General features: G+C 53.9%; 1 protein-coding gene and 1 long non-coding RNA gene across 2 annotated transcripts in view; one reads left to right on the top strand and one right to left on the bottom strand.

The window, feature by feature from the left end:
• The window catches only part of LOC146425972 (uncharacterized), a 68,544-nt gene extending 49,752 nt beyond the window's left edge, over positions 1-18,792 (bottom strand). Inside the window, exon 1 of the long non-coding RNA XR_014846350.1 lies at positions 18,612-18,792. This is a non-coding gene — a long non-coding RNA (uncharacterized LOC146425972). The remainder of the gene's footprint in view (positions 1-18,611) is intronic.
• Positions 13,500-18,622, top strand: AQP2 (aquaporin 2). The gene is made up of 4 exons (XM_085041153.1): positions 13,500-13,922; positions 15,655-15,819; positions 16,539-16,619; positions 17,518-18,622. Exons 1-4 carry the CDS (start codon positions 13,557-13,559, stop codon positions 17,731-17,733), a joined length of 828 nt encoding a protein of 275 aa, XP_084897279.1. The 5' UTR covers positions 13,500-13,556; the 3' UTR covers positions 17,734-18,622.
• Positions 18,793-20,087: the final 1,295 nt, after the last annotated feature.

Raw genomic sequence — 20,087 nt, 5'->3', positions numbered from 1 at the left:
TTGGCATCCGAGCAGACCCAGCCCGAGCCATTCAGCTGGAAAGGGGCGATTCCCACCGCACGACCTGTCAGGATCATTCCGAGTCAATTAAGGGCCACTTAAGCACCGCTGCTCGAGGGCTTCGTTCTCTAGGGCTGGGCAGGGGCTGAGAAACCTGGGCAGGTGCCGAGGGAGGGAGGGAGGGAGGGAGGGAGAGAAACCGAGCCCAGCACGTGGCTCATGGGTTCTGCCAGGGTGAGATGGACAAACAGCCAAGAACGGATGGATAAAGAGCCAGGGATAAAGAGCCAGGGATAAATAACTGAGCACAAGGATGGAGAAAGAACCTCCAACACACTCAGCTGGTGACCCCTTCCAGTAGGGGGCAGGCCAAGGGGTCAGAGCTTGGGAACAGAAATTCCAGGTGCTGTGTGACACCCAATTCCTCAGGAACCGCCAGAGTTGTGCTCCCCAGCCGATCTGGATTCCTTGGAGCATTAACTCTGGAGAACACACACTCCATCGCAGGCTGGAAAGGCTTAAAGAGGTGAAATGTTGGGTCTGGGGGGAGGAAAAACTCTCAGCAAAGCAACAGCCACAGCAGCTCCTGGTGGATAAAAGCAGCAGGGAGGAGAATCCAACCCTGCACTGCTCCGTTCAGGGAATATCCTCAGTGGGAAGGAACCCCAGGGATCATCCAGTCCAACTCCTGGCCCTTCACAGACACCCCAAAATCCCACCCTGAGAGTGTTGTCCAAACGCTCCTGGAGCTCTGGCAGCCCTGGGGACATGACCATTCCCTGGGGAGCTGTTCAGTGCCCAACACCCTCTGGGGGAAGAACCTTTTCCAATGTCCACCCTAACCCTCCTGGCACAGCTCCAGCCGTTTTCCATCCCCACCCTGAGCTCCCAGGGGATCTCGGTGTCCCCTCCTGGCACCAAATCAGCACCAACAGGCGTCATCTCCGTGGGGCTCTGAGGAGCCACTATGTCCTTGCTGAGCCAGGAAAGTGATCTGGAGAGTCCTCAAGGCTCTGTTTGCTCCTGGAGAAGGTGAGGATGGCTCTGCAGTGATGGAGAGCAGATGCCTCAGGCTCGCAGGGACAATCCCTCCCCCCACAAAGCTGCTCCGAGGCTGGATCCTTGTTCTCCTGTTTCAGCTGGAAGCTCCCAAAGGTGCCAGAGTCCTCCCAAGGCGATAATTTCCTCTAGATCGTCTCTTCTCCCAGTCCCACAGGTGCAGCAGGAGGAGATCCCAGATCCAGATATCCAGCATCCCCAAAATCCAACCCAAACCCGACTCCAGCCATTTCCCTCCTCACACCTCCCTTTAACACTCAGACTGGGAACAAATGGTAACAAAAAAATCTCTGCCCTGGCCACACCCGGCCAAATCCACCGGGGATTTCGCAGGATTAAAACAACTTTGCTGAACACTCAATCACATCAAAAACAAAGGAAAGGGAACCTGGTGGAATAATTAAAGGATTTGCTGCACCAACATCCACAGTGGCACACCCAGAAGCCCTTGGTAAATACCCTCTCCTCCATCCCAAGAGGGAAAAAACACCCCTAGCAGTGAAAGCTCTGCCGTGGACTTCAAAATGAAACATTAAAAATTCAGGAATTTACCCCAGGCTGCTGAATTATCCATGGATTATTAATGCTAAATCCCTGGTCCCTGGATGGGGGATTAACACACAGGCTGGGAACATCAGGGAATGCACGGAGGGGTTTGGAGGATAAAAGAAATTAAAAGCTCCTTGTCCTTGAGGGGCAGAGCCTTGCCAACATCCCAGGGAGCTTCCCAGCCTTGGAGCTTCATCTCCATGAGAGGTGGAAACCTGGACAGGACAAGGGAGAATGGTTTTAAACAAAACCGGGAAAGATTTAGATTGGATGTGAGGATGGAATTCCTCCCTGTGAGGTTTGGGAAGCCCTGGGATGGATTTCCCTGTGGCTGCCCCATCCTCGGGGGTGTCCAAAGCCAGGCTGGATGGGAGTGGAGCAGCCTGGGATAGTGGGAGATGTCCCTGCCCTGGGACTGATGGGTTTTAAGGTCCCTTCATCCCCAGCCATTCCATGATTCCCTGCTCCCATCTCCCTTCCCAGCTAGCTCCTCTTTGCTCTCCCCCAGAGCCCTCCAGCTGAAATGTCCCCTCCTTCCTGCCCAGCATGTTCCTGAAGGATGGGACAACACCCCCTGGACATGTGGGAGAAGGAGCTGGACAAGCCCGACCCCTTTGGGATTGGAATGTTCTCCCAGATTTCTGCACCTCAGGCCTGGAGAGATCCTGCTGGTCCTGAATGAAACCAAAGCCCTTCCAGCATCCCCTTGATGCCTCCAGCTTTCCATTTCCTGGAGGGAAATCCCAAAACTTGAGCTGTCCTGCTGATCCTGGGCTCCCAACTGCTGGGGAATATTAATTATAACCACTTTAATAACTGAGGGGATTAATCACTGCTAGGCAGGAGGTGTGAGGAGCAGCAGCTGAGGAAGCTCCTGGTTTATTCCTGCATTTTTCTGGTGTCGTGGAACCGAGGCAATGGCAGGATTTGGGCGCTTGGAGAAATCTGTGCCTATTTGATTTCTTTAAACACCTCCAGAGCCGCGGTGTGAGATTCCCATGGATCACGGTGGGGACGGGAAAGAACAACCGGAAGCAAAATCCGTGATCCCACGTCAGAGCAGAGCAGCTCCACGTGCTGCCAGCGCTGAGCAAACACTGAAGTCCAGCCCAGCTCTGCCCAGGATTACACTGTGCAGCAGCTGTTCTGTCTGCTGCCAGCCGAGCCCGTCCTGCCCCCGGGCACAGCCGGGGCTGCTGGAGGGCAGGAATTGCACAAGAACTCTGAGTCCTGCCTGGGAGGGGGAGCAGAACAGGTTTGGGGACACTCGGAGTGACACCTTTGTGCCACCGAGCAGCTCCTGCCCTGCACTGCTGCGGAGGGATTTGATATCACACAGCCCAGGGAATGTCTGACATTCCCTGAGTGACCTCCATGGTGACGTGGCTGCCCCAGGCCCAGCAGAGGAGATGAAGGACCTGGATGATCCTTGTGGTTCCCTTCCAGCTCAGGATGTTCCAGGTTCGGTGGTTCCCAAAATCCCGGAGCCCTAATTTCCAGCAATTGGCTCCAAGTCCAGGTTTGCTGGTGTTCTCCTGGGAGGATCCTCTGTCTTCACCCTGGAAGCCCAAATTTAGAAGTGAGAGTATTTCTCATCTGGCCAGATGATGTCCCAGGAATGGATCCATGGGATTAGGGAATGGTGGAATGGTTCGGGTTGGAAGGGAGCAGGACAGCGACACCTCCCACTGTCCCAGGCTGCTCCAAGCCCTGTCCAGCCTGGCCTGGGACACTCCCAGGGATCCAGGGGCACTCACAGCTTCTCTGGGAAATCCATTCCAGGGCCTCCCCACCCTCACAGGGAGGAATTCCTTCCCAATATCTGAACTGCTGGTTTCCACAGCAGTTCCTAACATGTCCCATTGCCAAGCCCAGGGCCACTGCCTGCCTCACCTCCACCCCAGGACACAAAGACCTCACTTTCCTGCTTTGTGTGGCTCCAGAGATCCCAAAAGCCACTTCCTTTCCCTCTTTCTCCCTAAACCCCACCTTGCCCACAACATCCCTTCACTCATGTCCTTCTGGGTCAGGAATCTCTGCCTGGAGAGCTCCTTCAGCTCCTAAATGGGGACAGATTTCTGTCCTGCTGTTCCACCTCGAGGGATGGGCCTGGGGCTGCCCCTGGCTCTCTCTGTCCCACATTGGGACCTTTACCCCCCACACCTCCAGGGAGAACGTTTTTGGTCTTAGTTTGTGCTCTTTGGGTGGATTTTCATTTTTGGGGTACAGCAAAGCTCCTCCAGCCCCGGTGAGACTCAGCCCCTTTGGATTCCAGAGCAGCAGATTCACAAGCTCCACCGGAGCAGCAGAATGAAATCCTGAGCTCCCTGGCAGCTCAGTCCCCACCCAGGGGAGGATTTCAGAGCTTTCCTCACGCTGCACTGGCTGGCACAGCCTGGAGGAGCTGCCAGTGCTGCCCGAGCCTCGGCTCAGCTCAGAGAGGCAAAGGAAATCGTGGTGACATTGGGGCAAATCCCATCAGCACGGGCCCAGGAGGAAACCAGAGCCACAGCCCAGATTTAAAAACAAAACTCCTCCAAAAGTCTCTGTACCGTGGCAGGAGGGCAAATCCCAGCGCAGGCCTGACCGCACCCAACCCCACTGCAATCCGGTCAGCACAAACAGAAATATCCCAGCTGAACCTTCACCCTCCCCTTTCTCCTGCACGTGGGAAGGAGCCAGAGGCTTTATGGGACCAGCCTGGGGGTTCTCTCCCTGTTTCAGCATTAAGGAGGGGTCTGGGAAGCACTGGGATGCAGAGGGAAAAGGAGGAACATGAGGGAGAGGAGGACAGAAGGTGAAAGAGGCTATGAAAAGAGATGGAAGGAGGGAAGAAAACTTGTCCATTGCAGTGAAAATTGAAAAGCAGGAGGTTGGATCTCCTGCCTGCACCTCCTGAGTAAAAACAGATATTTTGGGAGCAGATTTGGAGCTTATCCCAGCCCTTTCCCTGCTGTTGATCACACGAAGACCTCTGCAGAGTCTGGCCTGGTGAGAAGGTCTGCAGCCACCCCTGATGCTGAGGAGCTCTTTCCATGGGGGTGTCCAACCTCTGGAGCTGCTCTGCTCTTTTCCCTGCCTTTCCCACCTTCCCAGACTCAATCTCCACCTGCCATGGGAGGAACTTCCTGAAGCAACATGGGAATCATGGGAAGCCTGAGGGTCTCATTTGCTGTGCCTGGAGGTCCCAGAGGCAGCTCGGTGGGATGGAACTCTGGGAATTCATCCCGAGCTCCCCACCTTGCTCCTAATGCAGTCCCAGAGCCCAGGGATGGCTTCCAGTCCCTTCCAGCCCCTGGAGGGACAGCTCCAGGCAGGGGCAGCTGGTGGATGTCCACGGGAACTGTCCTGTCCTCCTGGCTCTGGGCCTCTCCCAGCCCAGCAGCTGCACTGTGACTTCCCTAAATCCCATCCTGGATGGGATTGACCTTCAGCAATCAGCTGGTCCTGCAGAAACCCCACTGCACTTGGGAACCCAGCACTGGGAATGCTGGGACTGTCAGAGCCCAGCTCCACATCCAGATCCCAGATCCACACCCAGATCCCAACTCCATACCCAGATCCCAGCTCCACATCCAGATCCCAGTGCCACACAGAGATCCCAAATCCATTCCCAGATCCCAACTCCATACCCAGATCCCAGATCCACAGCCAGATTCCAGCTCCACACAGAGATCCCAGCTCCACATCCAGATCCCAGTGCCACACATAGATCCCAGATCCATTCCCAGATCCCAGCTCCATACCCAGATTCCAGACCCAAATCCACATGCAGATCTCAACTCCAACATCAAGATTCCAATTCCATAACCAGATCCCAGATCCATATCCAGATCCTGGATCCAAACTTAGAGCCCAACTCCACACCCAAATCCCAGCTCCACACACAGATCCCAACCCCACACCCACATCCCAGATCCATACTCAGATCCATACCCAGATCCCAGATCCATGACCAGATCCATACCCAGATCCCAGCTCCACACACAGATCCCAACTCCACACCCATCTCCCAGCTGCACACTCCCCCAAAGCAGAGGCAGAAGCAGCTTCTTACTCAGAAACTGATTTGAAAATGTTCCATATAAAGGCCAAGAGGGATTTGGTGCAATCCAGCATTTTCTGTGGCTTCCTGATTGCTGCATCTCAGCCTGAGAATTATCCTTGGTTTTTTTCCTGTGGACCTCAAAGTTCCCTGCCCTGCCTCTGCTGTGTCTGACCCACAAGGGCCATGGACTGACACTGGGCTCAGGTGGGAGAAGCCAAGAACCTTTTTCTTTCTCCCTCAACCCCAGCTGGTTTTTAGAGGAATTTTTGGAACAGCCCTCCTCCTTCCCTGCCCATCCCTGCACCTCCTCACCAGGAGCAGCTCCAAGGAAAGGTGCTGACATGGGGATAATGTGCAGGGGACAGGGCAGGAGGGGACAGGGCAGGAGGGGACAGGGCACAGGACAGGAGGGAACAGGGAATGAGAACCTTGGATCCACTGGCTGCGGGAGATGAGACAGGAGGGGACAGGGCACAGGACAGGAGGGAACAGGGAATGAGAACCTTGGATCCCCAGGGCTGGAGGGGACAGGGAACAAGGGAGTGCAGGAGTCAGGGCAGGAGGGGATGCAGGACATCATTCCTAGAGCCACCACCAGGACCAACTCCCAGCACCATCTAACGCTGGTTTTAGCTCTCTTTTTGAAGTCCAGGGTCACCCAGAGATGGCATCTCCCCAGAGCTCATTCCCTTCCAGCCCACAGCCCTGATTACTGAGATTTACATAAAATGAGGAAAGCCGCGCTCAGCCCAGCACTGCTCCATGTCACTGTTCGTCACTGCTCTGTGTCACTGCTCCGTGTCACCGCACGATGCCACAGCCACTCCCCAGTCCCACCTGTGCACTGGGGCTCTCTGAGGTGTTTGCTTGTGCAAACAAACCCCGCTGGAGCTGAGCCAAGCTCTGTCAGTCACCAGGGCCATGTCCCACCCTCCGTGCTCCTCACCAGTGTCACATTCCTGCCCATTTCTCCATCCCTTGGGAATCTGCTGGTTTCTGGATGTCCTGGAGTCTGGCTTGAGTTGTTTCATGGATTTGAGAGAAAAGCATTAATTAGTTTCCTATAAATGTTTATGTATTAGTTTCCTATAAATGTTTATATGCCCTGGCCTGAACTTCAGAAAGGAGGAACACTCTCTTCTCTCCTTTAGGTGGGATTGAAGGGATATCCCAACTTCCATCTCTGATGTCATGGGATGTTGGGAATGACCATAACCTGGAGAAGCTGTGGCTGCCCCATCCCTGGAAGTGTCCAAGGCCAAGTTGGAGGGACTTGGAGCGACCTGGGATAGTGGGAGGTGTCCCTGCCCATGGCAGGGGTGGGACAGGATGGGCTTTAAGGTCCTTTCCAACCCAACACGGGAATGTCCTGACCCTGGCAGGATGCACAGCCTGGCTCCAGCAGCACCAGTCTCGCTGTCTGCCTGCACTAAACCCTGGGCAAACATTCAGGACTGAACTTGCAAGGCCTTGCGATGGGATAAAGAAACCAAGCGAAGCCTCTCGGGCAAGTTCTGCTCCTGGCCCGCGCCCAAGGTCCCTTTGGGAGGCACTGGAGGGAATCGGGGCTGCAATAATCCCTGTGCCTCCCAGAGGAACAACAAACATGGCCAGAAGCTTGGTGTGAGAAGGGATTTAGGACTCGGCCTGAAAGGCAGAGAAGGTGGGGATTTTTCCCAACTTTGTTCCCCTGGGTGATGTCTTTCAGATGGAATTGGGCAGTGGGAGAAAATCCCTTTTCCTGATGGTCACCAAAAGGGACTTTAATCCCCTCCCTCGCTGTGCCACAGCTGCCTGCTGGAGAGGGACTGGGGACAAGGGATGGAGGGACAGGACACAGAGAATGGCTTCCCACTGCCAGAGGGCAGGGAGAGATGGGATATTGGGAAGGAATTCCTCCCGGTGAGGGTGGGGAGGCCCTGGGATGGATTTCCTTGTGGCTGCCCCATCCCTGGAAGTATCCAAGACCAGGTTGGACAGGGCTTGGAGCACCCTGGGATAGTGGGAGGTGTCCCTGCCCATGGCAGGGATTTGGAATTAGGTGGTCTTTAAAGTCCTTTCCAACCCAAACCAGCTGGAACTGGGCAGCAGGAGCCAAATCCTGGACAAACCCAGCTCAGGAAGCAGTGAGGGACCTGTGTTTGGTCCTGTCCCTGCTGAGGGACCACCATGACAGCCCCTCCTGTCTGGGAAATACCCACTGGGATCAGCACATCCAGGGTGCAAAGGTCCCTGGAGCCAAACTGCTGCTGCAGGTGCTGCAATTCCCAGGTGGAAGCTTGGCAAAGGCGTTTATTCCCAGGTGAAACCCTGGCCAAGGGGGTTATTCCCAGGTGGAAGCCTGGCCGAGGGATTTCTGCTCCTGCTGATCCCAACACAGATGAATCCATTCCCTCATTTCCATCTTCCCAAGCCCACGGCTGCCATTCCCCACACTCTGCTGGGGAACAGCATGGGACCAAAGGCTCCATCCAGCACATCATTTTTCCAGGCAACCAACAGACAACCCCAACCGAGAGTAGGATTAGTCACAATACAAGAACTTAATACTTTTCTTTTAAGGGCTACTCCTGGAGAACTCTCCAAGACAGGATTTCAGTTCTACACATTCCAGTTCTCCCCTGTCTTTGTGGGACAGAAATCCTGCATTTCAAGGAACAGCAGAACCCAAACCATCCAAGTTTGTACACAATTTTCTTCCAAGCCTTATTCCAGCGGTGAATTCTTCAGTGTCCAACGAAAAGGGTGCTTGCTGCCATGGGAAGCAGGAGTTCAGGTTATCCCTCAGCCTGTTTTAGAGGATGGGGAGTTGCCTGCAGGTGCTCCCTGCTCCCAGAAAAGAGAAAAAAATGGGATTTCCAGCCGGGTCTAGGCAGCACATGTGACTCCAGCAACGGATCGGAATCAAGCAGGAAAAGTGCCCGTTGTTTATGTAATAAATCTTTTTGTGGCTCCGAGGTATTTCAGATGGAATGGAGATACCTCGGGATGTTTATACTTTCCTGGAAGCCAGGGGAGCAGAGATATCAGAGCCATCTAAAGCAGGAGGAGCTCTGGTTGTGCAAGAACCATTCCCTGCTTTGCAAAATGTACTGCAAATCGTGGCACCTTCAAAACATTCTTCAAAACCATCATGGGATTCCAAACATGGACACCAACATGAGGTGAAATCATGGACATCAACACGGGGTTCCAAACATGGACACCAACAGCGGGTGCAAACCTGGACACCAAAACAGGTTCTAAACACAGACACCAACGCGGGTTCCAAAGAGGGACACCAAGACAGCATGAAGTCACGGACACCAACCTGGGTTACAAACACAGACACCAACACAGGTTCCAAACACAGATATCAACGTGGGGTTCAAACATGGACACCAACAGGGGTTCCAACAGGGACACCAACACGGGGTGCAAACACGGGACACCGACATGGGGTTCAAACCCAGATACCAACACAGAGCTCAAACATGAACACCAACATGGGGTTCCAAACATGAACACCAACACAGGGTGCAAACATGAACAGCAGCACAGGGTTCAAACATGGGACACTAACATGGGATTCCAAACACAGACACCAACATGGGTTCCAAACGTGGTCACCAACACGGGGTTCAAACATGAACACCAACACGGGGTTCAAACATGAACACCAACAGAGGGTTCAAACATGGGACACTAACACAGGGATCAAACACAGATACCAACACAGGGTGCAAACATGAATACCAGCACGGCGTTCAAACATGGGACACCAACACGGGATTCAAACACAGACACCAGCACTGGGTTCCAATGCAGGACACCACCACAGGTTCCAAACCCAGACACCAACAAGGGTGCAAACATCACAAACCCACACACAAACCCCATGTTTGAACACGGGGTTCAAACATGGACACCAAACATGTGGTTCAAACACAGACACAGGACACCAACACGGTGTTCAGACACAGGACACCAACACGGGGTGCTAACAGGGACATCAACACGGGGTGCTAACAGGGACATCAACACCAAATTCCAAATACCTGGAGCCCACACAGAGCACCAACACAGGGCTCCAAACACAGGGATCCCCAGAGGGCTCCAAACACAGGGTTCAAACATGAGGTTCCCAACCCTGGGCACCAAGATGGGAAACCAACACAAGGCACCAAAATGGGGTTCCAAACACGGTGCTGCAACATGGGACACCAACACGGAGTTCCAAACACGGGGTTCCAACAAGGGACACTAAAATAGGGTTCCAAATATGGGGAACCCACATGGGTTTCCAAACACGGTGTTCCAACATGAGACACCGACATGGGGCTCCAAACATGGGACATCAACACAAGGAAGCCACATGAGCTCTGGCATGGGGCACCAACACAGGGTTCGATATGCTGGGCACCAACATGGGGTTCCAAACATGGGGTTCCAACAAGGGACACTAAAATGGGGTTCCAAATATGGGGAACCCACATGGATTTCTAGACATGGGGTTCCAAACATGAGGCATCAACACAGGCACCAACATGGGGTTCAAAGATGGACTTCCAACACAGGGTACCAAACACTGGACACCAGCATGGCGTTCCAAACATGGTGTTCCAAACATGGGGTTCCAACACGCACCAACATGAAGCACCAACATGAGACACCAGCACAGGGAACCCACACAGGGCACCAACGAGGGGTTCCAACATGGAGTTCCAACATGGGATTCCCACATGAGATATCAACACAGGGAATCCACATGGGCTCCAGCATGGGCTCCAACACGGGGCTCAAACCTGAGGCACCAGCATGGGCACCAACACAGGGTTCCAAACATGGGCACCAACATGGGGCACCACCACCGGGTTCCAAACTTGGGGGGTTCCAATGTGGGACACCAAAATGGGTTCCCAAACACAGGACACCAAGATGAGGCACCAACATGGGGTTCAAACACAAGGCACCAGCACAAGGTTCCAAACACAGGGCTCCAACATGAGGCACCCACATGGGTTCCAGCTCTCTGCAGGTGCCAGCTCTCCTCTCAAGAACATTAAGTTTGCACTTGGTCCTGGGGAGGGCCGATAACACCCTCACACTCCAGGGTCTGGGGTAAACAGGGGAAATATTGTCATTTCCCAAATCCTTTGGGTTCCCTGCAGGGCTGGAATGCTCCTGGCTGCTCCCAAAGCAGCAGCGCACCTGGGATGAGGTGGAAAGCCACATTTCCATCACTTCCAGCAGCTCCAGGACCCCTCCTAGACACAAGGGGATTCACCAGCCCATTCCCAACACTTCAGCTTATGGGTTCTCCCATTTTCCCCAGGCACGGGGCACAGCCCAGCTGTGGCACTACCAGGAAACCTTGGCTCTGCCCCTGACTCAGTGCCTGGAGTCAGCAGAGTCTGGCTTTGTGCCGTGGATGAACTCCTCTGTCAAAGCTGGTGGATTATGGCACTGGAGATCCCTAGGGAAAGCTGGGATGGGCTGTTCTTGCTGGAAAACACCAGCAAGTGTCATGACCACCACGACAGCTGGTCTCAAAACGCAGCTCCGACCCTCTCCCCCCAGCCGTGTGTCACAGGAACCCCCTAGCCATGGCCCAAACCCCTCCAGGCTCGACACAAACATCTCCAATTCCTGCCCAAACATCTCCAAGCTCAGTACAAATGAGCTGCAACGAGTTTTGCATCTCCAGACAAAAATCAGGACCATGAGGTTGGACTTTTAAGTTGCTCAGAGCTAATCCTGCTGACTTCTCCTTCCTTTTAATTAGTCGTGAGCACTGAGCCATCCCCACGCTCCCCATGAGTAACCACTAATCAAGCAGGGTATCAGCTCCAGTAATTATCTGGATTTGCTCTCCATCCTCCCTGCAGTAATTGCAGCCCTGAGTAGGGCTGAGCCCTGTGCTGGGCACGTGGAGCACAAGCCTGGCCAGGACCACAATCCCAAGGCTCAGCGGCACCCAAATCCCTTTAGCCTCCAAACCTGTTTTATGGTGACTCCACTGATGGAAAAGCTCTGGCTGGAGCGATGCCGGGGCGGGACACAGTCCAAGGGGAGGATTTTCAGAGGAAAAGGTTTTATAGGACCACAGTCAGAATCAGCCATGGGCTGGAATTGTTCTTCCCTCACTCGTTGAGGGTGATATTCCCACAAACATCTTTTAGAGGGAAGAGAGGGGAGAGGGAGAGGAGAGGGGAAAGAGAAGGGAAAAGGGGAATGAGGAAGGGGGAAAAGAAGGGGGAAGGAAGGAGGGAAGGGAAGGGGGAAGGGAGGGAGAGGGAGGGAGGGAGGGGAGGGAGGGGGAAGGGAGGGAGGGAGGGAGGGAGGGAGGGAGGGAGGGAGGAGGGAGGGGGAGGAAGGGGAGGGAGGGAGGGAGGAAGGAAGGAAGGAAGGAAGGAAGGAAGGAAGGAAGGAAGGAAGGAAGGAAGGAAGGAAGGAAGGAAGGAAGGAAGGAAGGAAGGAAGGAAGGAAGGAAGGAAGGAAGGAAGGAAGGAAGGAAGGAAGGAAGGAAGGAAGGAAGGAAGGAAGGAAGGAAGGAAGGAAGGAAGGAAGGAAGGAAGGAAGGAACCTACATCCATCCATCCTCTGCCCCACCTGGGAGCTCTGTTCCCCACCTGCCATGGAGAAAAGACTCTTCACATATCCCTGTGGGTCACTTCCATCTTGGGATATCCCATCATTCCATTAAATAATTCCAGCCATGTGGAACATTTGCCATCAGTTCTGTGCCACTTGCACAGCTCCTCTGGGAGGGAAAAATACTCAGTTTATTGTAAAGCTTTTGTCAGAGGCCAGAAATGGACACTTGGTCCTGGTGCCCTGCATCCCTCTGCGATAAAATGGTCCTTCCAGCTACAGTTCTATCCTGGAGGAGAGATCCCACCACAGAGTCAGCTCCGGAGAGGAAAACAAGAACCAGGTGCTCAATTTCCAGCAAAGCCACCAACCCCAATGACAAGGCAAGGAAAAGGCTTTACAGACATCCCTCATGAAGGGGAAATGTGAGAAAAGGGAAAAGAAACTTTCTGGGCAAGAAGCAGATGTGAAGAACCAAATCCCAGAGAAGAAAATCTCACTCTGGGATTGATACCAAGAACTAAAAGGATGTTTCTGAAGAGCTGAGTTGGCCAAAATGGTCATAATTAGGGTATAATTGGTGCTGCAGCCCTGGGGTCACATTTTCACAGGGGAATTTCTGACAGTCATTGCTTTGGGATTGGTTCCCAATTTTTGGGTTGGAAATCTGTTCCCAGGCTGCAAAATGTTGGTACTCTGAGGAGTTGAGCTGTAGTGACTCACTTGGAGTTTTGTGCCTCCAGTGCACTCAGTTTTCATGGAATCATGGAATATCCTCAGTTGGAAGAGACCCTCAAGGACCATGGAATCCAACTCCTGTCCCTCACAGGACACTCCCAGCAATCCCTCCAGGCTCCTGGATTTTTCTGGTTGTTAAATCACAGGCCTGAGTTTCAACACAACCCAACCTCAGCTCCAGCTCCACAGACCCCTCATTGCTCCCTGCCCTTCCCATGCTCCTGGGTCCAGCTGGAACAGCGGCTCTGGGGACAGAGCAGCTCTGAGGACAGATCCTGGGTTAGGAAGCCGAGGAGAAAGGGAACAATCCTTCCCGGCACTGCTGGAGGCTGATCCATGACCTCCCCAGGGTGGCGAGTGCTGCATTCCCCAGCTGTAATAGAAGGGGCAGGATCTGATGTTCCCTCAGCTGGAACACAGAAGGAAAAAAGCATCAGATTTCCTGGGACCATGATCCCATCTCCTTCAGCAGCTGATCCTGCGGCCCCCCCGCCTCCAGATATATAAATGTTGTCCCAGCTCACCCCTGGGGACACAGCGGGAGGTGGCACTGAGGACACTCCAAGCGGGATCACTCCTGGGAGCCTCCATGATGTGGGAACTGCGCTCCATCGCCTTCACCAGGGCTGTCTTTGCGGAATTCCTGGCCACTTTGGTCTTCGTCCTCTTTGGCCTGGGCTCTGCGCTGAACTGGCCGTCGGCGCCGGCCCCCAGCACCCTGCAGATTGCGCTGGCCTTCGGGCTGGCCATCGGCACGCTGGTGCAAGCCCTGGGCCATGTCAGCGGCGCCCACATCAACCCTGCCGTGACCCTGGGCTGCCTGCTGGGCTCGCAGCTCTCCCTGCTCCGCGCGCTCTTCTACGTGGTGGCCCAGCTGCTGGGGGGGGTGGTTGGCGCTGCCATCCTGCACCAGGTCACCCCGGCCGACTCCCGCCAGGGCCTGGCTGTCAACAAGGTGAGCATTGGGGCAGGGGGGGCTTGGGAGGGGCAGGGAGACCGGGCAGGGTCCTTGGGAAGGCTGAGAGGTGGGAGGAAGGGGTTTGTGACCAGCAAGGACCCTCTGGGGTCGGCAAGGAAACCTGTGAGTGCTGCAGCCCAGAGCCAGAACCCTGCTGCTCCAAGGGTCCTGCCAGGAGCAGAGATGAAGTCAGGACTTGTCTTTCTCCTCTGGTTTTAGGGCTAAAATTTCCTGAAGTCAGTCGAGTATTTCCCATTGAGCCATTTCTTCCATCTGGGACATTTTCCCTGTTTTCATATTGGTGCCAAAGATGTCCTGGTTTTAGGGCTAAAGCCAGAGGAACAATCCAGGTGTGACTCCCTTGGAGTCACAACCATCTCAGTTCTACCTGGGGCTGCACTGGGGGGGATTTGGGTTCCAAACCCCAGGGGTTTAGGGAAGGACACATCCAAAATCCAAAATACCACCCCTGCATTCCTCCTGTGCCAGGCTCACCCCAATTTCCACTCTCAGTGTAGGCACAGGCAGCCTTTTCCCAGCTCTGCTTTGGCAAAACCACAATTTCCAGGCTGCTGAAGTGACAGGGGAGGAGGAATTTGCTCTAAATCCCAGATTTTCATTAGATTAAGCTCATTGCTTCCCATTGTGACGAGGTGGCCACACCAGATCCAGCTGGTTCATCCCAAAACCCAACCCGTGGATTCCCTAAAGCATTACAAGGATCGCAGGCTGGTTTCCAACAGGGGAAAAATAAACCCAGGGAAGCTCAGGAAGCCATGAGGGATTTGCCTTCCCCACTGCTGCACGTGAGAACAGGAGGGGGAAAAGGAACAGAAATCCAGGGGTTCACTGTCCCCTCTCTGTGCCACCACTCCAGGTGGGAATCAGCATCACCCAACCCCAGCGGAGCCAGGGAGGAGCAGCACATGGAAATCGCCTTTCCCGCAGCAGGGAGGCACTGCCAGGACGCTGCACTGCCAGAGCGATTAAGAGGGTTAAAAAGAGGGATTGTGGTTTAATCTGAACAACGGGATTTAGGCTGATAATGAGCGAGGTTAATAAAAGAGAGAGGTTTAAGGGAGACTCAAGCTGCTCCAGCGTTGTTGGTTTACAGTTTAAACCACCTAAAAGTGAGAATTGGAGATTTTGAGAAGGATTTTTCCCCCATGGGCTGTTTCATCATGGGGCTGCCTGCACAGATTAACCCTAAAAAAAGGGAGGGGAATTTTGGGGAGGAGAAGGAGGAAGATCTGACTCTGGAGCTTGGGCAGGAGGGCAGTTGGGATCACCGAGCAATGGGATCAGATATGGGGTGACACAGGGAAAGGAGGGACAGGCTTGGAGGAGAGGGGGTGCAGCCAGGAACAGCTCCAGATCACACCTGACAAATTCTCTGAGTTAAAAAAGTGTGGAAAGGTGATTTTTTTCTTTTCTCATGCTGAAACATTTCTTTCTGATGTCTTCAAAATGCATCTTGTAAACTTTTCCAAAAGGCATTTTCAGTATGAGGAAAAGAAAAAAAAAAAGGGAAAATACCAAAAGAATGCCCATAAAATTTCCTAAGAGGTCAATGAAGCATTTCCTATTGAGCCACTTCTTCTACCTGGGAAACTTTTCCTGACTGGTGCCAAAAATCTCCCACCTCCTTTGGCTCTCCCTGATTTGGGATTCATCCTCCGCGTTTCCCACCCACTCATGGGTTTGGAACACGTTTTTCCTCCCTTTCCAGCTGCACAACGAGACCACAACAGGGCAGGCAGTGACGGTGGAGTTGTTCCTCACCTTCCAGCTGGTCCTGTGCATCTTTGCTTCCACGGATGAGCGGCGTGAGGACAACCTGGGCTCCCCTGCCCTCTCCATCGGCCTCTCCGTGGCCGTGGGGCACCTCCTCGGGGTGAGTGGATGGGCAAAACTCAGCACTTCTGGGGTTCTCTCTGTGTTTATGCCTGAATTTGGCTCAGCTGCATCTCTGGGCTGGATGGGGGATTTGTAAGCCATGGTTTTCCAGTGGAGAGAGGGAAAAATCCCACCGAAACCATGGGACAGTCGTGGCCTGAGTTCTGCTTTTATTTTGCATGAAAAACTTGATTTTCTGGACTCCACTGCTCTTCGAGTCCCATAGGGAGTTGCAGGGATCGGTGGGATCTCCTCTCCTGCAGTGAATGTGTTGGCAGCTGGGGCTCTAAGGAGCATGATGAGCCTGGGAAGTGTTTGGGAAAGACACCCAGGGTGACACCACCGAGATGACATCCCAAACCCCATGCACACAGGAAAACGTTGCTGGTCACCCCACACTTCCATCCTCAACGCTCCACAAGCCCCTGCAGCCACGGGATTGTTCCTGTCCTGTCCTCAGAGCAGCAGAGGGAATTTTCTGCAGGACTGGGAGCTCAACCCTGCAGTCCTGCAATACCTCGCTCAGGACACGCGAGCTCAGACACCTCACGGTGTTGACTCAGGTGGTGGCAGCTCCTGGAATCCCTGTTCCTGGAACAGGAATGCTGGAGGGTGAAGCAGCAGCTCGGGGAATGAATCACCCTAATGACACCCCAACATTTTTTAAAATGTGGTAAAAGGGCTTAATGCTGATGCCGACTGTGGTGTTCCCGGCAGATCCGTTACACCGGCTGCTCCATGAACCCCGCCAGGTCCTTCGCCCCCGCAGTCATCGTCGGAGACTTCAGCGACCACTGGGTGAGAACTCAGCTCGGGGCTTGGGTTGGGCTGGTTGGCAGTTTGGCCCCCAAACTGCCGATATTCCTCGAAACTCACCAAGCCAGCCGGATTCCTGGCATTTCCATGCCAGCTCCCCGCTGGAGGAGAGATGGAGAGATTAGGAGCAGGAGGTGGGGCTGCTGGGTGCTTAATTGGCTTTTCCAAACTCCAAACCTGAGCATTGCAACAGGATCAGGGTGTGAGGTCTGTTGACATAGCACAGGGAACAAAACCAATGGAGCGCAGAGCTGCTGCCAGTCCTGGGGATCTTTCCTGTTTCCTGGGTCTGGGTACACCTTTGGGAACACTCTGAAGGGAATGGCCACAGTTTTGAGCCTGCCAGAGCTCCAGGAGTGCTTGGACAATGCTCTCGGGCACAGGGTAGGATTGTGATGATTGTCCTGAGCAGGGCCAGCAGCTGGGCTCGATCATCCTTGTGGGTCCTTTCCAGCTCACGAGATTCCATGATTTTCTTGCTTCCATCTGCAAAGAGCCTGGCTGGGGGCAGAGCTGTGGTGGTTCCTGGTGTGTTCCGAGGTGTCTGGCTCAGGCTGGTGCCTCCTCCTGCCCTCCTCCTCCTCCCACAGCAATCCATGAGTGGGCAGGAAAATGCTGCTCCAGAGGATCCCACATCACTCAGCACATCCACAATGAGCCTGTCGTTAACACAGAGCTCTGAGCAGAGAGGGAAAGGAGAAGGAGGATGGTTGGGAATATCCAGACACTGGAGGGGAGCTCAGGTCCTCAGCGATGGCTTCATATTTTGTTGCCAGGAAGGAACCCAAGCCCCTGGAATGCCCCTCAGAGATCCCAGTGCCTCCCCACCCTCCAAAGCCAGGCTGGGTTTCACTCACCCCCCTCTTCTCTCCCTCCCCAGGTGTTCTGGGTTGGCCCCCTGATCGGCGCCGCAGCAGCTTCAATCCTCTACAACTACATCCTGTTCCCGCAGACCAAAACCCTCTCGGAGCGCCTGGCCATCCTCAAGGGCTGCGAGCCTGAGCCGGACTGGGCCGAGCGCGAGGTCCGGCGGCGCCAGTCCATGGAGCTGCACTCCCCCCAGACCCTGCCCAGGGGCATGTCTGAGAAGGTGTAGCCAAACTTCTCCCTGGGCCGAGAGAGGAGCTGGAAACCTCTGGCATGGTTGTAGCGCTTGTCCAGAGGAGCATCTCACCTCTCCCCTCTCTCCCTTCGTTTCTCCTGGGGCACTGACGTTGACTCTCTCCCAGGGAGATGCAGTGCTGGTCCCACCCACCTCCTGTTCCCAGCTCTCCCTGTGTCCGGCGGGTGTCTGATCTGGGGGAGAACCAGTAAATTCCAACCCTGCAGGAGCGAGGGATGGGATATCCTTGGGATATTTCCTTCCACGTCCCCCTCGCAGGACACGGAGCTCGGCTGAGGCTGTTCCCTCCTGGAGAGCTCCGAGGAGCCTGGAGGGTGTTCATTACCCTGGGTGTGGAGGTTGCCACCCGATGCCTCATTGCTGCTGAACTCTGCTCTCGTCTCTGCTTCCCGCTCAGCTCTTGGCTCACACAGCAGCAGCAGTGCTCCGAGGAGCCATGAGTGTCACACGCCACAGCTCTGCGGTGAAAGGGACCAAAGTGACATCCCACACAGGACACAGAGAGGCTCCCACGGGGGCTTTCCTGGGAAAGTGAGACTGAGAGTGTGGCTGATTCCCTGCAGGGGAGCACTTGTGAATTGTCTGTCCTGTGAAACAACAAACCCAAACTCACTGGGTTACAACCCAAACTCACCCCAGCTTGCTCTTGGGCCAGGGTTGTCCTTCCTCTGTCTGCCTGGTTTCCCCTTCTTTCCTCTGGTCCTGTTCCCCTGGGATGCTCAGATCACCTGGAACACAAAGATTCCACACCCAAAGCGTTTCAGGTGTGAAGAATCAGAATCATGGAATGGGTTGGATGGGAAGAGACCTCAAACTCCACCCAGTGCCACCCCTGCCATGGGCAGGGACACCTCCCACTGTCCCAGGGTGCTCCAAGCCCCATCCAGCCTGGCCTTGGACACTTCCAGGGATCCAGGGCAGCCACAGCTTCTCTGGGCAACCTGTGCCAAGGCCTGCCCACCCTCACCGGCAGGAATTCCTTCTCATCTCCACCACTTGCTTCCCACATCCCTTCCTCATGGCTGCATCACTCCAGACCCTCCAAACCCCTCCCAGCCCTTCCTTCTGCCCTGTCCATACCTGGTCATGGTCCTCAGCCTGGCCAAGGAATTCAGGTTGGTGTTTGGGTGAACTTTGTCCTTTCAGCCATTAATTTAACCCCATTTCACTTGCTCTGCCCCAAAGCTCTCCATTCCCAGAGCAGTAGTGTCCCCAGCATTGTCCCAGCAGTGTTAGCCCCGCCAGGATTTCTCTGGAAAGGCTGTTAATGGGAATAATCACTGAGATTGGACCCAATTCTGAATCACAAGGGATGATTTATGGATCATTTTGGATCATTTCCCTCCCCCTGTTCTGACAGGATCCCCCAACAAATGGGGTTCTTCTCACTCTGCTCCATCCCCTCCTCCCATCAGATCCATCATTTCCTTTCTTCCTTCCCGTGCTCCTCCTCAGAGGGTGGAGTGGCTGTTGCGGGCGGGAAAGGAGGGAGCCCAGCTTTGATCTGCCTCAGAGCAGTGTTTATCCACTGTGTTTATCCACAGCCAATCCACGCAAATACCCCCAGAGGGTTTCGCCAAGGCAGCACTTCCAGCCCTGGTTTGATCCACCCAAAAACAGGAATTCCGCTTCCCTTTGCTTGATGGTGAATTTGAATTTTAGCTCAGAAGAGGCTTCTCAAAAATTCCCTCTGTTCTCAGCAGTGGCAATAAAATTATGTTTTAAATCAGTCCCAGTGTCAAATTGTATTTCTCTTACCAAATGCTAATTTTAAAAGTCGTTTGGGGGTTTTGATGCTTTTTAAAGGAAAATTAATCCATGTGTGTGTGCAGGAAAATCCAAATAGACTTTTCCAGAAGTCACCCTGGGCATGTTCTGCTGTAGAAAAAGCCACAGCTGCATTCAGTTATTTATTTAAATTAATGTTGCTGTGCTCAATGTCTCTTCTCCAAATCAAAGCATTTCATTTATTATTTACCCTGACAACGTTTAAGTCTCACAGGGCCTGAACCTGAGGTTTAATGTCTGATAATGACTCTCCTCTTTCTCTTTAAGTGCTTTAAATTCCCTTTTACCCCTGGGATTCAAACAAGGGGATCAAATGCTGATGGATTTATTGAAAATACTGACACGTTTATGGTAAATAATAGATATAGTCACCTCCCAGACCCCAAACCCCCCAGCCAGGAGGCTGAAACAGCCCCAGTCTCCCCAGGAATACAAATTCCCCTTCCCTGTCACTCTGTCACTTCCCAAACTTGCTCCATCAGGAAACCATGCAGACATTCCTGATTGCACTGCGGGAGTTGGAAGTGGAGGGCAGGATG

The sequence above is a fragment of the Lichenostomus cassidix genome, chromosome 29 (genome assembly GCF_008360975.1).
Source record: "Lichenostomus cassidix isolate B80296 chromosome 29, HeHo_3.0, whole genome shotgun sequence".
Taxonomy (NCBI): Eukaryota; Metazoa; Chordata; class Aves; order Passeriformes; family Meliphagidae; genus Lichenostomus; species Lichenostomus cassidix.
Note: the sequence above shows the minus strand (reverse complement) of the source record. Positions and strands in the feature narration are given on the sequence as shown.